Source organism: Anthonomus grandis, chromosome 10 (genome assembly GCF_022605725.1).
Source record: "Anthonomus grandis grandis chromosome 10, icAntGran1.3, whole genome shotgun sequence".
NCBI lineage: Eukaryota > Metazoa > Arthropoda > Insecta > Coleoptera > Curculionidae > Anthonomus > Anthonomus grandis.
The window spans coordinates 6,171,319-6,190,672 of NC_065555.1; the positions used below are offsets into that span (position 1 = coordinate 6,171,319).

General features: G+C 32.3%; 1 protein-coding gene across 5 annotated transcripts in view; it reads left to right on the top strand.

Annotated features, from left to right (window-relative positions):
* LOC126741717 (ecdysone-induced protein 74EF) overlaps window positions 1-19,354 on the top strand; it is a 224,318-nt gene that overhangs the window by 39,699 nt on the left and 165,265 nt on the right. For 3 of the 5 annotated variants that reach the window (XR_007662297.1, XR_007662298.1, XM_050448257.1), the window contains exons 2-5: window positions 4,822-4,883; window positions 5,112-5,300; window positions 5,357-5,587; window positions 6,944-7,178. Coding sequence is in view for 3 of the 5 variants with exons in the window: in XM_050448257.1 (XP_050304214.1) it covers window positions 5,208-5,300; window positions 5,357-5,587; window positions 6,944-7,178 (559 nt within the window). In the remaining 2 variants the exon portion in view is untranslated. Of the gene's footprint in view, window positions 1-4,821; window positions 4,884-5,093; window positions 5,301-5,356; window positions 5,588-6,943; window positions 7,179-19,354 lie in introns of those variants that run through there. The other 2 variants (XM_050448260.1, XM_050448258.1) reach the window with 2 other exon arrangements.

The window sequence follows — 19,354 nt, forward strand, 5'->3', positions numbered from 1 at the left end:
TTTTTTTGAGAAAATTGGAAATAACTTTTTTCTAATACATTTTTCAAAAAAGCTTTATAAGGCTTTTTTAAAGTCGTTTGGATGATCTATAAATTTCGAAAAAAAAAATCAATTTTTTCAAAAAACCTTTTCACTCTAAAATTTATATAATTTTTTTAAAAATCTTCAATACCTTTTTTATTCTTGGATTTATGGCAAAATATTATTCTTTATGATTTTTTCTATTTTCAAATGTGATTTCAATGCCAAAAGAAAATTTTCTATATTCCCAATAGTTTTTGAAAAAATGAGGAAAAACTCATAAGAGGTTTTTCTCAATTTTCTAGAAAACTATCAGACTTAAAAATTATTTTTCTATTGCATCTGATGCGCATTGATATTCCAAACAACTTTAGTTTTAACAATATTTTTCTTTAATTAATAGTTTTCCTGGAAAAAAATAAAAACCAAAATTATGAACAATTTCTCATGGATTTTTTAAGGAAGACTTTTTTTGGGAAAATTGGAAATAACTTTTTTCTAGTACATTTTTCAAAAAAGTTTTATAAGGCTTTTTTAAAGTCGTTTGGGCGATCTATAAATTTCGAAAAAAAAAATCATTTTTTTCAAAAAAACTTTGTTCCAAATTTTTCACTCAAAAATTTATATAATTTTTTTAAAAATCTTCAATAACTTTTTTATTCTTGGATTTATGGCAAAGTATTATTCTTTATGATTTATTCTATTTTTGAATGTGATTTCAATGCCAAAACAAAATTTTCCATATTTTCAATAGTTTTTGAAAAAATGAGGAAAAACTTGTAAGAGGTTTTTTTCAATTTTCTAGAAAACTATTGGACTTAAAAATTATTTTTCTATGGCACCTGATGCGCATTGATAGTCCAAACAACTTTTGTTTTAACAATATTTTTCTTAAACTAATAGTTTTCCTGAAAAAAAATAAAAACCGAAATTATGAACATTTTCCCATGGGTACCCCTGTGTATTTTTTAAGGATGATTTTTTGGGAAAATTGGGTATAACTTTTTATTGGTACATTTTTCAAAAAAGTTTTATAAGACTTTTTTAAAGTCGTTTGGGCAATCTATAAATTTCGAAAAAAAATATTCAATTTTTTCAAAAAAAAAATTTTCAAATATTTTCACTCTAAAATTTATACTATATTTTAAAAATCTTCAATAACTTTTTTATTTTTGGATTTATGGTAAAATATTATTCTTTATGATTTATTCTATTTTTGAATGTGATTTCAATGCCGAAACAAAATTTTCCATATTTTCAATAGTTTTTGAAAAAATGAGGAACAACTTGTAAGAGATTTTTTTCAATTTTCTAGAAAACTATTGGACATAAAAATTATTTTTCTATGGCACCTGATGCGCATTGATAGTCCAAACACCTTTTGTTTTAACAATATTTTTCTTTAACTAATAGTTTTCCTGAAAAAAAATAAAAACCGAAATTATGAACATTTTTCCATGGGGTACCCCTTTGAATATTTTAAGGAAGACTTTTTTTGGAACAATTGGCAATAAGTTTTTTATTTTTGAATTTATGGCAAAATATTATTCTTCATGATTTGTTCTATTTTTGAATGTGATTTCAATGCCAAAACAAAATTTTCCATATTTCCAATAGTTTTTGAAAAAATGAGGAAAAACTCGTAAGAGGTTTTTCTCAATTTTCTAGAAAACTATTGGATTTAAAAATTATTTTTCTATTGCATCTGATGCGCATTGATAATCCAAAGAACTTTTGTTTTAATAATATTTTTCTTTAATTAATAGTTTTCCTGAAAAAAAGTAAAAACCGAAATTATGAACACTCATGGATTTTTTAAGACTTTTTTTGAGAAAATTGGAAATAACTTTTTTCTAGTACATTTTTCAAAAAAGTTTTATAAGGCTTTTTTAAAGTCGTTTGGGCGATCTATACATTTCCCAAAAAAAAAAATTTTTCCAAAAAAACTTTTTTCCAAATTTTTCACTCTAAAATTTATATAATTTTTTTAAAAATCTTCAATAACTTTTTTACTCTTGGATTTACGGCAAAATATTATTCTTTATGATTTTTTCTGTTTTTGAGTAGAATTTTAATGCCAAAAGAAAATTTTCCATATTCCCAATAGTTTTTGAAAAAATTAGGAAAAACTCATAAGTGGTTTTTCTCAATTTTCTAGAAAACTATTGGACTTAAAAATTATTTTTCTATTGCATCTGATGCGCATTGATATTCCAAATAACTTTTGTTTTAACAATATTTTTCTTTAACTAACAGTTTTCCTGAACAAAAATAAAAAGCGAAATTATGAACATTTTCCCATGGGTACCCCTTTGAATATTTTAAGGAAGACTTTTTTTGGAACAATTGGCAATAACTTTTTTATTTTTGAATTTACGGCAAAATATTATTCTTTATGATTTGTTCTATTTTTGAATTTGATTTCAATGCCAAAACAAAATTTTCCATATTTCCAATAGTTTTTGAAAAAATCAGGAAAAATTCATAAGAGGTTTTTCTCAATTTTCTAGAAAACTATTGGACTAAAAAATTATTTTTCTATTGCATTTGATGCGCATTGATATTCCAAACAACTTTTGTTTTAACAATATTTTTCTTTAATTAATAGTTTTCCTGAAAAAAAATAAAAACCGAAATTATGAACATTTTCCCATGGGTACCCCTCTGTATTTTTTAAGGAAGATTTTTTGGGAAAATTGGGTATAACTTTTTACTGGTACATTTTTCAAAAACGTTTTATAAGACTTTTTTAAAGTCGTTTGGTCAATCTATGAATTTCCAAAAAAAAATTTCAATTTTTTCAAAAAAAAAATTTTTCAAATATTTTCACTCTAAAATTTATACTATATTTGAAAAATCTTCAATAACTTTTTTATTTTTGGATTTACGGCAAAATATTATTCTTTATGATTTGTTCTATTTTCGAATGTGATTTCAATGCCAAAACAAAATTTTCCATATTCCCAATAGTTTTTGAAAAAATGAGGAAAAACTCATAAGAGGTTTTTCTCAATTTTCTAGAAAACTATTGGACTAAAAAATTATTTTTCTATAGCATCTGATGCGCATTGATATTCCAAACAACTTTTATTTTAACAATATTTTTCTTTAACTAATAGTTTTCCTAAAAAAAAATAAAAACCGAAATTATGAACATTTTTCCATGGGTAGCCCTTTGAATATTTTAAGGAAGATTTTTTTTGGAACAATTGGCAATAACTTTTTTATTTTTGAATTTATGACAAAATATTATTCTTTTTGATTTGTTCTATTTTTAAATGTGATTTCAATGCCAAAAGAAAACTTTCCATATTCCCAAAAGTTTTTGAAAAAGTGAGGAAAAACTTGTAAGAGGTTTTTTTCAATTTTCTAGAAAACTATTGGACTTAAAAATTATTTTTCTATGGCACCTGATGCGCATTGATAGTCCAAACAACTTTTGTTTTAACAATATTTTTCTTTAAGTAATAGTTTTCCTGAAAAAAAATAAAAACCGAAATTATGAACATTTTCCCATGGGTAGCCATGGCTCGGGATTTTTTGAGGAAGACTTTTTTTGGAAAAATTGGGAATAACTTTTTTCTAATACATTTTTCAAAAACGTTTTATGAGACTTTTTTGAAGTTTTTTGGGCAATTTATAAATTTCGAAAAAAAAAATTCAATTTTTTCAAAAAAACTTTTTTCCAAATTTTTCACTATATTTTAAAAATCTTCAATAACTTTTTTATTTTTGGATTAACGGCAAAATATTATTCTTTATGATTTGTTCTATTTTTGAATGTGATTTCAATGCCAAAAGAAAATTTTTCATATTCCCAATAGTTTTTGAAAAAATGAGGAAAAACTTGTAAGAGGTTTTTCTTAATTTTCTAGAAAACTATTGGACTTAAAAATTATTTTTCTATTGCATGTGATGCGCATTGATAGTCCAAACAACTTTTGTTCTAACAATATTTTTCTTTAACTAATAGTTTTCCCGGAAAAAAAATAAAAACCGAAATTATGAACCATGGCCCCTTTAGATCTTTCAAGGAAGACTTTTTTTGGGAGGGTATAACTTTTTACTGGTACATATTTCAAAAATGTTTTATAGCACTTTTTTAAAGCTCTTTAAGCAATTTCTAAATTTCCAAGAAAAAAATTTGGTTTTTCAAATTTTTTCACTCGAAAATTAACTTAATTTTTCAAAATGCTTTCATAACTCTTTTATTTTCCGATTTACGACTAAACGCTATTCTTTATGATTTGTTCAATTTTTGAATAGGATTTCAATGCTAAAAGAAAATTTTTCATATTCACAATAGTTTTTGAGAAAATGAGGAAAAACTGTTAAGAGGACAGCTTCCCTATAGGAGGCACCATCGGGTACATCAATGGTCCATCCTTCGCATAAATTTTACATTTTCCCACATATGAGACTTACTTGCATCTATAGCTTCCTTATCAGAACCTCTTTGCACAAATTCGGCCTCTCCAGAATTAATAACCGATACTGTAGTCTGAGTATGCGACATCGACTGTGTTGTTTTTTGCATAATCAAAGTAGGAAAAGTCAACGAGGGAAAAAAACGGAAACAATCTGCCGTAAAAAGAAAATGGAACGATTATATCAGCGGCGAAAAGTGGTTTGCATTACGTGGCTTTCACTTGCACTTTTTCCCCGTTGCAATTAAAGTTCACCGCGCCGCTGCTGCACGATTTATTCGTAATTTTCTTGTTAGAGAAAGTTTTATTATAACGACAAAGTAATTAGTCGGGTTTTTCATGTCATTGAACTTTTCTTCTCTCTTGGTTTCAGATCTACAAAAAACCAGCGTTCATGTTTTGGAGACGGTTCCAGATCCATAGGGATATATCAAGGTAAATGTCACTCCTTTTGAGAGCACTTCTTCTGAACCGTTAAAAAACACATTTTTCATTTAGATGTTTGCTGAGCATACAACAACCACAACCCCTACATTATCATCATTCGCACACCGATTTCATCTTTAACACACATGACAAATATGAGTTTCATGAAGGTTTTATTTTTGGCGATAGCTTTAACAAGTGCAACCACCCCAACCAAACCAGGATTTTCCCTTCTAGGTGTCTGAAACCAGTGGTCCTTCAACAGTTGCCGTTAGGATAGCAGCAAAGATCAGCCCCCACGTACTGCCCCTTGGCGGGGGGCAAGAATATCCAATGTCCGCTCTGGCGATGCCCTTTATCGATAACGATCTTCTATGGAGTAGTGATCACGATGGCAAAATGGTCGATTTATCCTCTTGTTTACAGGTAAATTGTCCAACTTTTAGTTTTTTTAAATTTGAAGATTAATTTGTTATTTTTAGGACGCCTCAGTGGCAATTGGTACTCAATCGCCTGCAACTAGTGCTAGTTCTACAGCTTTGGGCGAGTTATGCCAGTCTGATTTGACCAACTTCGTTCCTCCGATGACGCATGAAGGGGTGGCCGATAACGCTCCCATGGGGGATGCTGATGATATTTTTAAGCATCTTAGTGATACCACCGCTATTGAGATCGAGCATATATTAAGCGAGTTCAATACGACCTATATTAAGGTGAGATTTGGTTAGTAACTTCTTAATGTGACCCAAAGATTTTTGTTAGGGTAATTGGATGGAGGGTCGTTTCGGCCTATATTAGACCATCCTCAGAGCGCTGCAATGGATATAATTAATGCCAATTTAAATTAGAATAAAAAGAACTGCTACTAAATGAATTTTTTTAGTTATTAAATTTCACCTTTGTAAATAATTGTTTTAATTTTGGGGGTAATTTAGTAACAGATTTTTGAGTTAGGAATTCATTAGGCATCTGTGTCAACGTTTTTTTCTAAAAATAAAAAAAAATTGAGAAATCAGCCTTGGAGTAGTAAGGATTCTTTGATTAGTTTCACAAAATACCTATTTCGGCGTTTTTCAAAAAAAGTGGCAAAATTTTGAAAAACATTTTTTATTTTTTTTTATGAAAATTCAAATAATTGCTCATAACTTTACAAGTATATTACTTAAACCTATGAAAATGTGCACTAATATTCTTTGATTAATTTCACTGAACACCCATTTCAGTATTTTTTCCTAAAAGTTAAAAAAAAGAAATTAGCCTAGGAAGTAGAAAATATTCTTTAAAAAAATTCCCAGTGACAAGAAGCTCTCAAAAGCCGAGTGAGAGAGAGACTTGAAAATTGGCGTACAGATTCTACAACCAAATTCATTAGACATCTATTTCAACTTCTACAGAACTATTCAAATCCACTGTAGTGCCTTGAGGATGGCCTAATATAAGCCAAAACCTCGCCAATATTAAAATTTATAACCCGAGTTTTATTTGATCCCACAGCCAAAAAGAGACATAATTTCAATGTTTACTAAATATTGTCATATTTTTTAAATGTTTTGAAGATATTTAGTTTCTAACCTAAAAACACTAATGGCTGCATAAATAAATATTAATTATCAGAAGCTGAAAAAAGACCGCACTCCGCTCGACTAATGAGTTATGGTTAAATGCACTGTGTTTTGCCAACACACGCTGATCATAGGGGGCGCCATTTTAGGTTTTATGAGAAGCAGTAAACTTGATTTTTTTATATTCTGGTGAAGGCGCCAAATTAGAGCTCTTATAAAAAATAATTAGAAGACATTGTTACAAAATCTCAGTGTCATCAAAAATACAAATATTAATATTCTCAATCCTCGTTTCTCGTTGTCCGCTCCACTTAAATATTATGGCCAACTGCACCGTGCATTAAAACTCATTTCGTTGGCACTCTAAATCATAGAGGGCGCCACAGACGACAACAATTAGACTAACCTCTCCTGATCTTTTGGTGGAGGCACCCAATCCCTTGGTTTAAAGAGCGTATACCAGAGATCATTCATTTATTCATTCCTTGCTGAATTTCACCATTTTAGCAGGAAGAAAACAACAACACGATCGCCAATGACCAGTGCAGTAGTAGTAACCCGGACTCTCCGCAGAGGTCGCCGTCGATCGCCGAGCTGGGGCGTAAGTTCACCATCGCGGCGGCCAACCCGATCTTGGCGGAGAAACTGGCGACGCCTAGCGATCAGAGTTTGAACTTGACGACGGCGCATGCGTCCACGGACGGCAGGCAGTTGGCCACGCTCACGCCAAAAGTAGAGAAAGGTAAGTGCGATAATAATTATTGTGAAAATATAGTCGAAATTGGGGCAATAACGAGTGTCATAGCAGTTATGGCGAAAGCACCACTAGGTGGTGCCACCAGATAAATTTAATGAATTTGGCGAATGCACCGGTCGAGTTTTTAGGTTGCGTCAATAGGTGGCGCCATAAGGTTCATTTAGAATTTGGCGGATGCACTGGTTCAGTTTCTAGGCTTTGTCACTAGGTGGCACCAGATGGACTGAGTAGGATTTGTCGAAGGAATTATACAGTCTATATTTGGTACACCTTGTATTCTATTCAATATTTTTTTAATAGTCTAGGATTATATTTTCAAGATTTACATCATATACTTTGCTTGCATAGTATTCTAGAAATCACAAGTTAAAAAATTCAATAATTTTTAAAATTCATTTATTTTCTGGACGCATGGAGTGAGATCAAAATAATGTTAAGGTTCTACGTTATGCCAATAGGTGGGGCGTCATATGATTTAATTAGGATTTGGTGGATGTGCTGGTAGAGCTTTTACAGTTTGCCGTTAGGTGGCGCCACGTGTTTGGCTCACTTTGGTAGAGGCCTCGGCTGTGTTTCTAGGGTTCGCCAATAGGTGGCGCCGTATGCAACATTTAATATGTGGTGAATGCGCTGGAAATAATTTGTTATGAGATCCTGTGTTTCTATTGCAAGACGTCAGTTAAGATGCATTATAAGTGTGTTAAAGAAATAATAATTAAAAAAACAACATCCTTTGGACTAGAATTTATTTTGTAATAATAGCCGTAATTCCTTAACGGACATTTTGAGTTGCACAAACCAATCCGGACCATCTTTGAAGACTTCGTTTGACCCAGTCGTATTCTCTACTTACTTGGAGAACATCATCTCCGTATGTAATCGGGTCATGGCAGTTTACTTCGTAACGCTGCTATTGCAATAATCGCGAGGTACTACTTACTTAAATTATTAATTACCTGCTGCTGCTTATTCGAATATATATGAAATGTATATTCTAAATTTTCCGCCATGTTTATGTTGGGCGCCATCTTGGAAATTTGACAGTTGTCATGGTTACGTCACAAATATAACCGCATCCCGAGAATTCTATCTTGTCACTCTCGTTACGGGGCCAGTTTATTGAAAAAAAGGAAACCAATAAAAAGGAAATCCGACAACTACTAATGATTTCTCGTCCACTAATAGCCGCCAGTTTTCACTTAAAACACTCGTAATTATTGTTATTATTATATTCTCTATGCATGTCGAGTGCAAAAGAAAAGGAAATTTTCCTTCCTTCAATGAACAATGAACACTTTCGATATAATCAGCGAGCATCGAAGCCACTAGAACATCCCATTATTAGATAAAAAAAAAAAATTACGAGATTTAGGTGTAGATTATTAGAAAACGCGAGAATTAATAGTTGTCACCAAAAAATTAAGAGGCACATAACTTGCTTTGTCTAAGGATCACAAGGGTGAAACGAGTGACAGGTTCATTAAAAGCTCTTCACCTCTGTAGTAGTTCACTTTATTTCCTTGTCAAAGATTGCAAATGTCTACTGAGTGACAAGTGACAGTTAATTGTCATTTTCTGCTAGAGTTGATGACTCAGTAAGGCACTTTCTTTCCTTGCCTAAGGACGACTGACAAGTGACAATTGACGGCATCCAAATGACAGTTTCTCCTTTGTTCAGCGCCATCTCTTGATGCCTCTCTATGTCATCTTATGCACGTATAATGTTTACTTACTTTCATATGGGAAAACGGATCCTCTTTCGTGACAAATTAGGCATTATTGCATTAGAAAATGAATCCGCGCGAGACAAAGAGCGCGGTAATTGTGGCGTGTAAATATGCACCCGATCGGTAGTAATGAATGAAATCGAAGAAAGTAAAATTCGATTCAATTATATTGGAGAATTACGCGCGTCTTATTTACGACTTGATTACGCCTTTTCGACATTGAGGTTTTTAGAACTGATGATTTTTTTATGAGAAAGCACCCTTATCAGAACGTCAGTGAGAGTGACATTGAGGAATTATGATGTCATAATAATAATTATTTTTCTAGGAAAACTGACACTTGTCAATGTCAAACGTCCATGCAGAAATGTTTTTTGTTTTCCAAGGCACCTGTGATTTTTTTACCAAAAATTAATAAACCAATTATGTCCAGTGACGAAAAAAAAACCCTTAAATAAAAAAACATTTATTACTATTATTATTATTATTATTATTATTATTATTAAAAATTATTCGCAATTAACTCGAAATTTAAAGGGTGTGAACAAAAGAAGACATTTAAACTTCCCGCCCCGGCCTGATAACGGCCATCTTGATTTGGCAGCCTAAATTAGCGGATCGCGAACTCGTTTGTTACTGAAAATTTAAATTTCGCGCCCCAACATCAACAAGTAAAAATCCCAACAAATTTTTAATCGTTCGGTTATTTTCGAGAGGAGATTTTCGCTGCAACGACGCCCAGGGAGAGCTGCTCCCGTAACTTCCCACGCGTTATCCAGGAACGGCCTGGATCACTTCCTGGATGTGCGCATGCTCGACCTACCTCAACCCCCCGACTGGTGCGCTGCTGCTTTCGCTTTTCCGGGAGCGCTCCCCGTCCCTTTCGTCACCACCCCCTGTCCTTTCCGTCCCCAGTTCTATTGAGTTGTCGCACTTTTTTTTTTCAGGAATCAACGGTTAAGGTTAACTTACGGTTATGTCAAATTAAAGTCGAGTTAGCCGCGGCGATATGGCAGCGGGAAATTTGAATCTTTTGAACATGATAAGATGTAATAGTTAATGGAGTGGGTTATTAAAATCACAGTTGTGATTTGTAACAAGAAAAATGCCCAATAAACAACATACAGTCCGTCGTAGCGGTAATTTTATATGAAATTACGCAACGGATCCGTCGATGTCGGACTATAGTACAAGTGACATAAGGTGTTAGCCTCGGCACAAATAAAAGGCATCGACTGCGTTTTTAATTCGTTCCACGTCTTAACCGAACATTAAGCGAGAATGTTCATTACGTACACACACACACACATACGCGCTTTAAATGCGACTTGATTTGCCAATTTTGGCAATCGGATTGACCCAAAAAAAGAAGTAAACGTAGTAGACGAGTCTACTACGTTTACTTCTTGGGGCCACGCCCCAACTGTACCGAGAGGAAAGACATATGATTTTAATAATTACAATTAAAACAAATTTCTCAAAGAGTACAACGGACGATCCAATTCATTTATTACTAACCAGGTTTTTCTATAAATTTCTTTGTTTGTTATAATTATTAAATGTCAAAAATGTACAATATTTATTAAAAAAAAGTACTCAAGTGTCTATAGCGTCTTGTCTCGCACAAGTCGATTTCAGTTAATTTTTACAATAATTTATACCAAGAATGAATTTTTCTTTAATCCCAGCTAGAGCAATTCTCAATAAACATAAAGTACATAATATAAAGTACAATTAAAGCAAATTTCTCAAAAACTACAATGGACCAACTACAGTGACTCCGCACCGCCTTTTAGAATATAGGCAATATGCCACTGGTCCACTACCTTCTCCACAATCCGTCCTTGTCGCACTCATTGTAAAGGGTCTGCACTGATTAGCTGCACAGTAGGCCTCGGAAGTTTTGAAATGGTTAGGGTTACTTATGGCGGGAGATTTGATTCTGCGGTCAATATTGTTTTTTTTAATTGTAAAATTAATAATTTTGAAATTTAATTTTTTTTACGTTAAAATTCACTGCTTTAAAAAAAAAAAAGAAAATTTCGTATTCCGGTTGTATAAACCATAATATAGGAAAATGTCTGTCAAGGTGAACGCGCCTATATGTACACGACCATGTTGCGGCGTGAATGAATTAAAAAAAGAACATTGGCTTTATTTTTCTGTTTTTTTGCAAATGGGTTTCACGTATTTCGTAACTTGCACCGTATTAATAATAATTACCAGAAAAAAGTCTAATTAATCTTTCGTAAAAAGGGGGCAAAACGTTGTTTATTCGGGACTTTGTTGTCCTCTCCCTTCCTCCCTTGTTCCTTTAGCCCTTCCGTCGTTTGCTTCTTCCGTCGAAAACATGGTGAACAAACAATTTCCCTCCTTGTTCCTCCACGCCTCCTCCCGTTCGTCATTGACCTTCACCTTTCGTCCTCGGGAGCTCTACACTCCGGGCAGAAGTCGCTCCAGGCTTACACCGGACCAATAACACAAGAAATTTTGTTTATTTTTTTTTTAAGTCTTTTTCAATTTATTGAGTTATTTTTTCTCAAAATATTGCACAACTTTTAAAAAACGCTGAAATAGGTATTTCAAATTTGTAGCTGGTCAATTTTTTAATAATAATAATATTAATAGTAGTAATCTTTCTAGTCTACAATGTGTTGACTCAACATTTTTCCAAATAACTTTTGACTCAAATAAAGTAGAGACGTGATTTAAAATTATCATAAAAGTACCTTTTACGGGCCACAAAAAACTGTTATACAACTTTACTGTAACTATCATAGTTTCCGAAATATAAATTTTTAAAACTTGAATTAAGTCATTTGGCTCTTCAACTTGATTACTCAAAATTTTTTTAAATAATTTTTGACTCAAATAAGATAGAGACGTGATTTAAAATTACCCTAAAAGAACCTTTTACAGGAGATAAAAAATGATGATACAACTTTAATGTAACTATCATAGTTTCCAAAATATAAATTTTTGAAACTTGAATTAAGTCATTTGACGCTCCAACCTGTTGACTAAACATTTTTTTAAATAACTTTGGACTGAAATAAGATAGAGGCGTGATTTAAAATTATCATAAAAGAAATTATTACGGGCCACAAAAAATATTATACAACTTTAATGTAACTATCATAGTTTCCAAAATATACATTTTTGAAACTTGAATTAAGTCATTTGACTCTTCAACCCGTTCACTCAACATTTTCTTAAATAACTTTTGACTTGAATAAGATAGAGACGTGATTTAAAATTATCCTAAAAGAACCTTTTACGGGCCACAAAAAACTGTTATACAACTTTAATGTAGCTATCATAGTTTCCAATATATAAATTTTTGAAATTTGAATTAAGTCATTTGACTCTTCAACCCGTTCACTCAACATTATCTTAAATAACTTTTGACTCAAATAAGATAGATACGTGATTTAAAATGATCCTAAAAGAACCTTTAACGGGCCACAAAAAACTGTTATATAACTTTACTGTAACTATCATAGTTTCCGAAATATAAATTTTTGAAACTTGAACTAAGTCATTTGACTCTTCAACCCGTTCACTCAACATTATCTTAAATAACTTTTGACTCAAATAAGATAGAGACGTGATTTAAAATTATCCTAAAAGAACCTTTAACGGGCCATAAAAAATTATTATATAACTTTATTGTAACTATATAGTTTCCAAAATATAAATTTTTGAAACTTGAATTAGGTCATTTGACTCTTCAACCCGTTCACTCAACATTTTTTTAAATAACTTTTGACTCAAATAAGATAGAGTCGTGATTTAAAATGATCATAAAAGAACCTTTTACAGGCCATAAAAAACTATTATAAAACTTTAACGTAGCTATCATAGTTTCCAAATTATAAATTTTTGAAACTTGAATTAAGTCATTTGACTCTTCAACCCGTTCACTTAACATTTTCTTAAATAATTTTTGACTCGAATAAGATAGAGACGTGATTTAAAATTATCCTAAAAGAACCTTTTACGGGCTACAAAAAATTATTATACAACTTTAATATAGCTATCATAGTTTCCAAATTATAAATTTTTGAAACTTGAATTAAGTCATTTGGCTCTTCAACTTGATTACTCAAAATTTTTTTAAATAACTTTTGACTCAAATAAGATAGAGACGTGATTTAAAATTATCCTAAAAGAACCTTTTACAGGAGATAAAAAATGATGATACAACTTTAATGTAACTATCATAGTTTCCAAAATATAAATTTTTGAAACTTGAATTAAGTCATTTGACGCTCCAACCTGTTGACTAAACATTTTTTTTTAATAACTTTTGACTGAAATAAGATAGAGACATGATTTAAAATTATCATAAAAGTACCTGTTACGGGCCACAAAAAATTAAAATACAACTTTAACGTAACTATCATAGTTTCCATATTACAAATTTTTGAAACTTGAATTAGGTCATTTGGCTCTGTAACTTGATGACTCAAATTTTTTTTAAATAACTTTTGACTCAAATAAGATAGAGACGTGATTTAAAATTATCATAAAAGTACCTTTTACGGGCCACAAAAAATTATTATACAACTTTAATATAGCTATCATAGTTTCCAAATTATAAATTTTTGAAACTTGAATTAAGTCATTTGGCTCTTCAACTTGATTACTCAAAATTTTTTTAAATAACTTTTGACTCAAATAAGATAGAGACGTGATTTAAAATTATCCTAAAAGAACCTTTTACAGGAGATAAAAAATGATAATACAACTTTAATGTAACTATCATAGTTTCCAAAATATAAATTTTTGAAACTTGAATTAAGTCATTTGACGCTCCAACCTGTTGACTAAACATTTTTTTAAATAACTTTTGACTGAAATAAGATAGAGACGTGATTTAAAATTATCATAAAAGTACCTTTTACAGGCGACAAAAAATTATTATACAACTTTAATGTAACTATCATAGTTTCCAAAATATAAATTTTTGAAACTTGAATTAAGTCATATCCCTCTTCAACTTGTTGACTCAAATTTTTTTTTAAATAACTTTTGACTCAAATAAGATAGAGACGTGATTTTAAATTATCATGAAAGTACTTGATACAAAACTAACTAACCCCGGGAGGGGTGGTAGCGTCGGGACGGTGCGACGTCAGGCGTCGCCTAGACACGACGGCGGTCGTTTCTGTATATGAGACTCGGTTGGGGTAGGTCCCAAGCCCCGGCGCCGGTGGGGCGCAGAAACGACGCCGAAGGTGAAGGTTAAGGGCGTCAAGGTCGATGCCGACGACGCCCCCTCCTCTCCCCCATTGCTCCCCTTTCCCTCTCAGCTTCGTTCTATTATCGTTACTTGTTGTGTATTTTATAGAAGAGGCGGTTGGAAGTGGTCTTGTGGTTTATTATTCGAGGCAGATCCGGACGGTGGTTTTTTTTCCTTTAAATTAATTGAAACTTATGGCAAAGGATGGCGTTTGAAAAGATAAGTCAGTCGGTGAAGTGAAAACCGGTTTTTTTCTATGTTAAATAGTTTTGACGCTATGGCGAGATATTAAAATTGAATTTACGTAAGAGCGAGCAAGACAAATGCAAACACGTGTTTCGATCGGCTTAAGGCAGGATTACGTCACATATATATTTTTCTATTAAGAAAGAGAGACAGAGAATAATATTTCTCTCCTTCTTTCAGGCATTTGAACAGTCTTTCTGTCTTTATTCCAGGCAAATAAACGGTCTTTCTATCTCTATCCCTCGCAATTGAAGAGACCTTTAGTAGGCTGCAAGAAGGACAAACAATCTTTAACTGCATTGGATAGAGATAGAAAGACTTAAAAAATCAAGATGACTCTTTGACAGCGTGGAAGTAAGATAGAATAACCCTTTGACTATGCAGGAAAAGGATAAAATTAGTCATTAGCTTTTTGGAAAAAAGACAGAGAGACTCTTTGACTTCCAGGTAGTAAGACAGAATGACTCTTCAATTGTGTGGAAAAAAGGATAAAACAACTCTTAGACAACTTGAAAGAAAGATAGAATGACCCTTCAACTGTGCAGGAAAAAGATAAAATTACTCATTAGCTTTTTGTGAAAAAAAAGAGACAGACTCTTTGACTTCCTGGTAGTAAGACAGAATGACTTTTTAATTGTGTGGAAAAAGGATAAAACAACTCTTAGATAACTTGAAAGAAAGACAGAATGACCCTTCAACTGTGCAGGAAAAAGATAAAATTACTCATTAGCTTTTGGTGAAAAAAGAGAGACAGACTCTTTGACTTCCTGGTAGTAAGACAGAGTGACTTTTTAATTGTATAGAAAAAGGATAAAAGAACTCTTAGATAACTTGAAAGAAAGACAAAATGGCTCTTTGACAGCGTGGAAGTAAGACAGAATGACCCTTTGACTATGCAGGAAAAAGATAAAATTAGTCATTAGCTTTCTGGAAAAAAGACAGAGAGACTCTTTGACTTCCTAGAAGTAAGACAGAATGACTCTTCAATTGTGTGGAAAAAAGGATAAAACAACTCTTAGACAATTTGAAAGAAAGACAGAATGACCCTTCAACTGTGCAGGAAAAAGATAAAATTACTCATTAGCTTCTGGTAAAAAAAGAGACAGACTCTTTGACTTCCTGGTAGTAAGACAGAGTGACTTTAATTGTGTGAAAAAAGGATAAAACAACTCTTAGATAACTTGAAAGAAAGACAAAATGACTCTTTGACAGCGTGGAAGTAAGACAGAATGACCCCTTGACTGTGCAGGAAAAAGATAAAATTACTCATTAGCTTTATGGAAAAAAGAGAGACAGACTCTTTGACTTCCTGGTAGTAAGACAGAGTGACTTTTTAATTGTGTGGAAAAAGGATAAAAGAACTCTTAGATAACTTGAAAGAAAGACAAAATGACTCTTTGACAGCGTGGAAGTAAGACAGAATGACCCCTTGACTGTGCAGGAAAAAGATAAAATTACTCATTAGCTTTATGGAAAAAAGAGAGACAGACTCTTTGACTTCCTGGTAGTAAGACAGAGTGACTTTTTAATTGTGTGGAAAAAGGATAAAAGAACTCTTAGATAACTTGAAAGAAAGACAAAATGACTCTTTGACAGCGTGGAAGTAAGACAGAATGACCCCTTGACTGTGCAGGAAAAAGATAAAATTACTCATTAGCTTTATGGAAAAAAGAGAGACAGACTCTTTGACTTCCTGGTAGTAAGACAGAGTGACTTTTTAATTGTGTAGAAAAAGGATAAAAGAACTCTTAGATAACTTGAAAGAAAGACAAAATGACTCTTTGACAGCGTGAAAGTAAGACAGAATGACCCCTTGACTGTGCAGGAAAAAGATAAAATTACTCATTAGCTTTATGGAAAAAAGAGAGACAGACTCTTTGACTTCCTGGTAGTAAGACAGAGTGACTTTTTAATTGTGTAGAAAAAGGATAAAAGAACTCTTAGATAACTTGAAAGAAAGACAAAATGACTCTTTGACAGCGTGGAAGTAAGACAGAATGACCCCTTGACTGTGCAGGAAAAAGATAAAATTACTCATTAGCTTTATGGAAAAAAGAGAGACAGACTCTTTGACTTCCTGGTAGTAAGACAGAGTGACTTTTTAATTGTGTGGAAAAAGGATAAAAGAACTCTTAGATAACTTGAAAGAAAGACAAAATGACTCTTTGACAGCGTGGAAGTAAGACAGAATGACCCTTTGACTGTGCAGGAAAAAGATAAAATTACTCATTAGCTTTATGGAAAAAAGAGAGACAGACTCTTTGACTTCCTGGTAGTAAGACAGAGTGACTTTTTAATTGTGTGGAAAAAGGATAAAAGAACTCTTAGATAACTTGAAAAAAAGACAAAATGACTCTTTGACAGCGTGGAAGTAAGACAGAATGACCCTTTGACTATGCAGGAAAAAGATAAAATTAGTCATTAGCTTTCTGGAAAAAAGACAGAGAGACTCTTTGACTTCCTAGAAGTAAGACAGAATGACTCTTCAATTGTGTGGAAAAAAGGATAAAACAACTCTTAGACAACTTGAAAGAAAGACAGAATGACCCTTCAACTGTGCAGGAAAAAGATAAAATTACTCATTAGCTTTTGGTGAAAAAAAAGAGACAGACTCTTTGTCTTCCTGGTAGTAAGACAGAGTGACTTTAATTGTGTGAAAAAAGGATAAAACAACTCTTAGATAACTTGAAAGAAAGACAAAATGACTCTTTGACAGCGTGGAAGTAAGACAGAATGACCCCTTGACTGTGCAGGAAAAAGATAAAATTACTCATTAGCTTTATGGAAAAAAGAGAGACAGACTCTTTGACTTCCTGGTAGTAAGACAGAGTGACTTTTTAATTGTGTGGAAAAAGGATAAAAGAACTCTTAGATAACTTGAAAGAAAGACAAAATGACTCTTTGACAGCGTGGAAGTAAGACAGAATGACCCTTTGACTGTGCAGGAAAAAGATAAAATTACTCATTAGCTTTATGGAAAAAAGAGAGACAGACTCTTTGACTTCCTGATAGTAAGACAGAGTGACTTTTTAATTGTGTGAAAAAAGGATAAAAGAACTCTTAGATAACTTGAAAGAAAGACAAAATGACTCTTTGACAGCGTGGAAGTAAGACAGAATGACCCTTTGACTGTGCAGGAAAAGGATAAAATTAGTCATTAGCTTTATGGAAAAAAGACAGAGAGACTCTTTGAGTTCCTAGAAGTAAGACAGAATGACTCTTCAATTGTGTGGAAAAAGGATAAAAGAACTCTTAGATAACTTGAAAGAAAGACAAAATGACTCTTTGACAGCGTGGAAGTAAGACAGAATGACCCTTCAACTGTGTAGGAAAAAGATAAAATTACTCATTAGCTTTTTGTGAAAAAAGACAGAGAGACTCTTTGAGTTCCTAGAAGTAAGACAGAATGACCTTTCAACTTCAACTGTGCAAAAAAAAGAAAAACCATTATCTAACTAAATCTCTCCGAATAAACACTTAAATCATAACAAAACTTATGCGATCGTTTATATTAATAAAACCTCTTATACAATATTACGAAATACATTTAATCGTGGGATATTTTTATTTCATAATTTTTCACATAAAAAATACCCGCTAAAATGCTAAAAATATTCTTGTGATGCGGCAGCTTTGGTTACATGATTTAAACGAGAAAAAAAATGTGATATAAATACTACGGAATTGTATCAACATGTTTCGGTCATCTTCAGACTCATCAGTCTGGGGTCGAATGCAACCCTGCTCAAGGTTCAAAGTTTGTTTTTCGACGGGGCAGATTGAACTGTACCTTTTTCCCTTCTTATGCCCTTCTGGGGTTGTTTGAAACGAAGGACCGAGGCGGGGAATTTGCGTAGTCGGTATCGACTTCCCACGCGAAATCGATAGGGTTCACTCACTGTTTCTTTTTTTGTTTTAGGGTGTATACGTAGTTAGTTTGAATTTCCCGGGGAAAAAAATAGGAAAACAATTTGGAATATTTCATTGGTAAGAAATTCATTCGTACCCTTTAAGAGTGAGGTTAAATCCGAAAGAGAAACCGTCGGATCTCCCTAAAATATGAAGGGATATTTATTATAAGGCACGTACGGGATATTACGGGAATCTCTCCGGTATATTTAATGTTACATGTCAGGAAACTTTTCAGACGCATTATTATCCTACGTGGGATTTCCCTGGGGAGAAAACATGACCTATAAGGGCTCTTCAGGAAAATTTCACCTCTCAAATTATTCTTTTTGAGGTCAAGGGAAAAAATCCAGTGTATATGAGAAGTATAATTTAATTACAATTAAACATCCAGAGGACATGCAATTGAGGTAGGGTTTATTGATTTTTTGTTATTTAGCCTGAATCAGTTGTTCCAGGATTAAATTAATCTTATCATTTAGACCTACATCAACGTTCTTTACATACATCAGGTCGAGATACGGAAGGTTTACAATGAAATTTTCGATTGTTGTCTTTCTATTGTTTTATATGGGATTTTTTGGAAAAAACAAATAACTTGTTTTTCTTTTAATACAAAAGGGGGTTTTTCAATTTAAATTAAAAAAAAAAACAATATTTGCCTTGGTATTTGGAAATAATTAGGTAAATTACTTAAGTACACACAGTCTCTATTTGAGACTGATGTATAGTTAAATGGTTGATTTTGTAAATAGCTTACTCCTATACAGGGTATAGGAGTAAGCTAATAACAAAGACTTTTAGATAGGAAATTTGAAAATGCTCAATTTTTTTTATCCAGAAGTGTGATATTAAGGAAATTGGCTTGTCTTGACGGTTTTTGGCAAACAACTCATCCTGTATAGCAAATAGTGAAAAAGTGTATGGAATCTTTTGGGTAGAAAATTTAAAAATACATATTTTTTGTTTTTAGTGATTTTGTCCAAAAGTGAGTTTTTAAAAAGATACTAAAAAAATTAATTTCTTTTTTATGA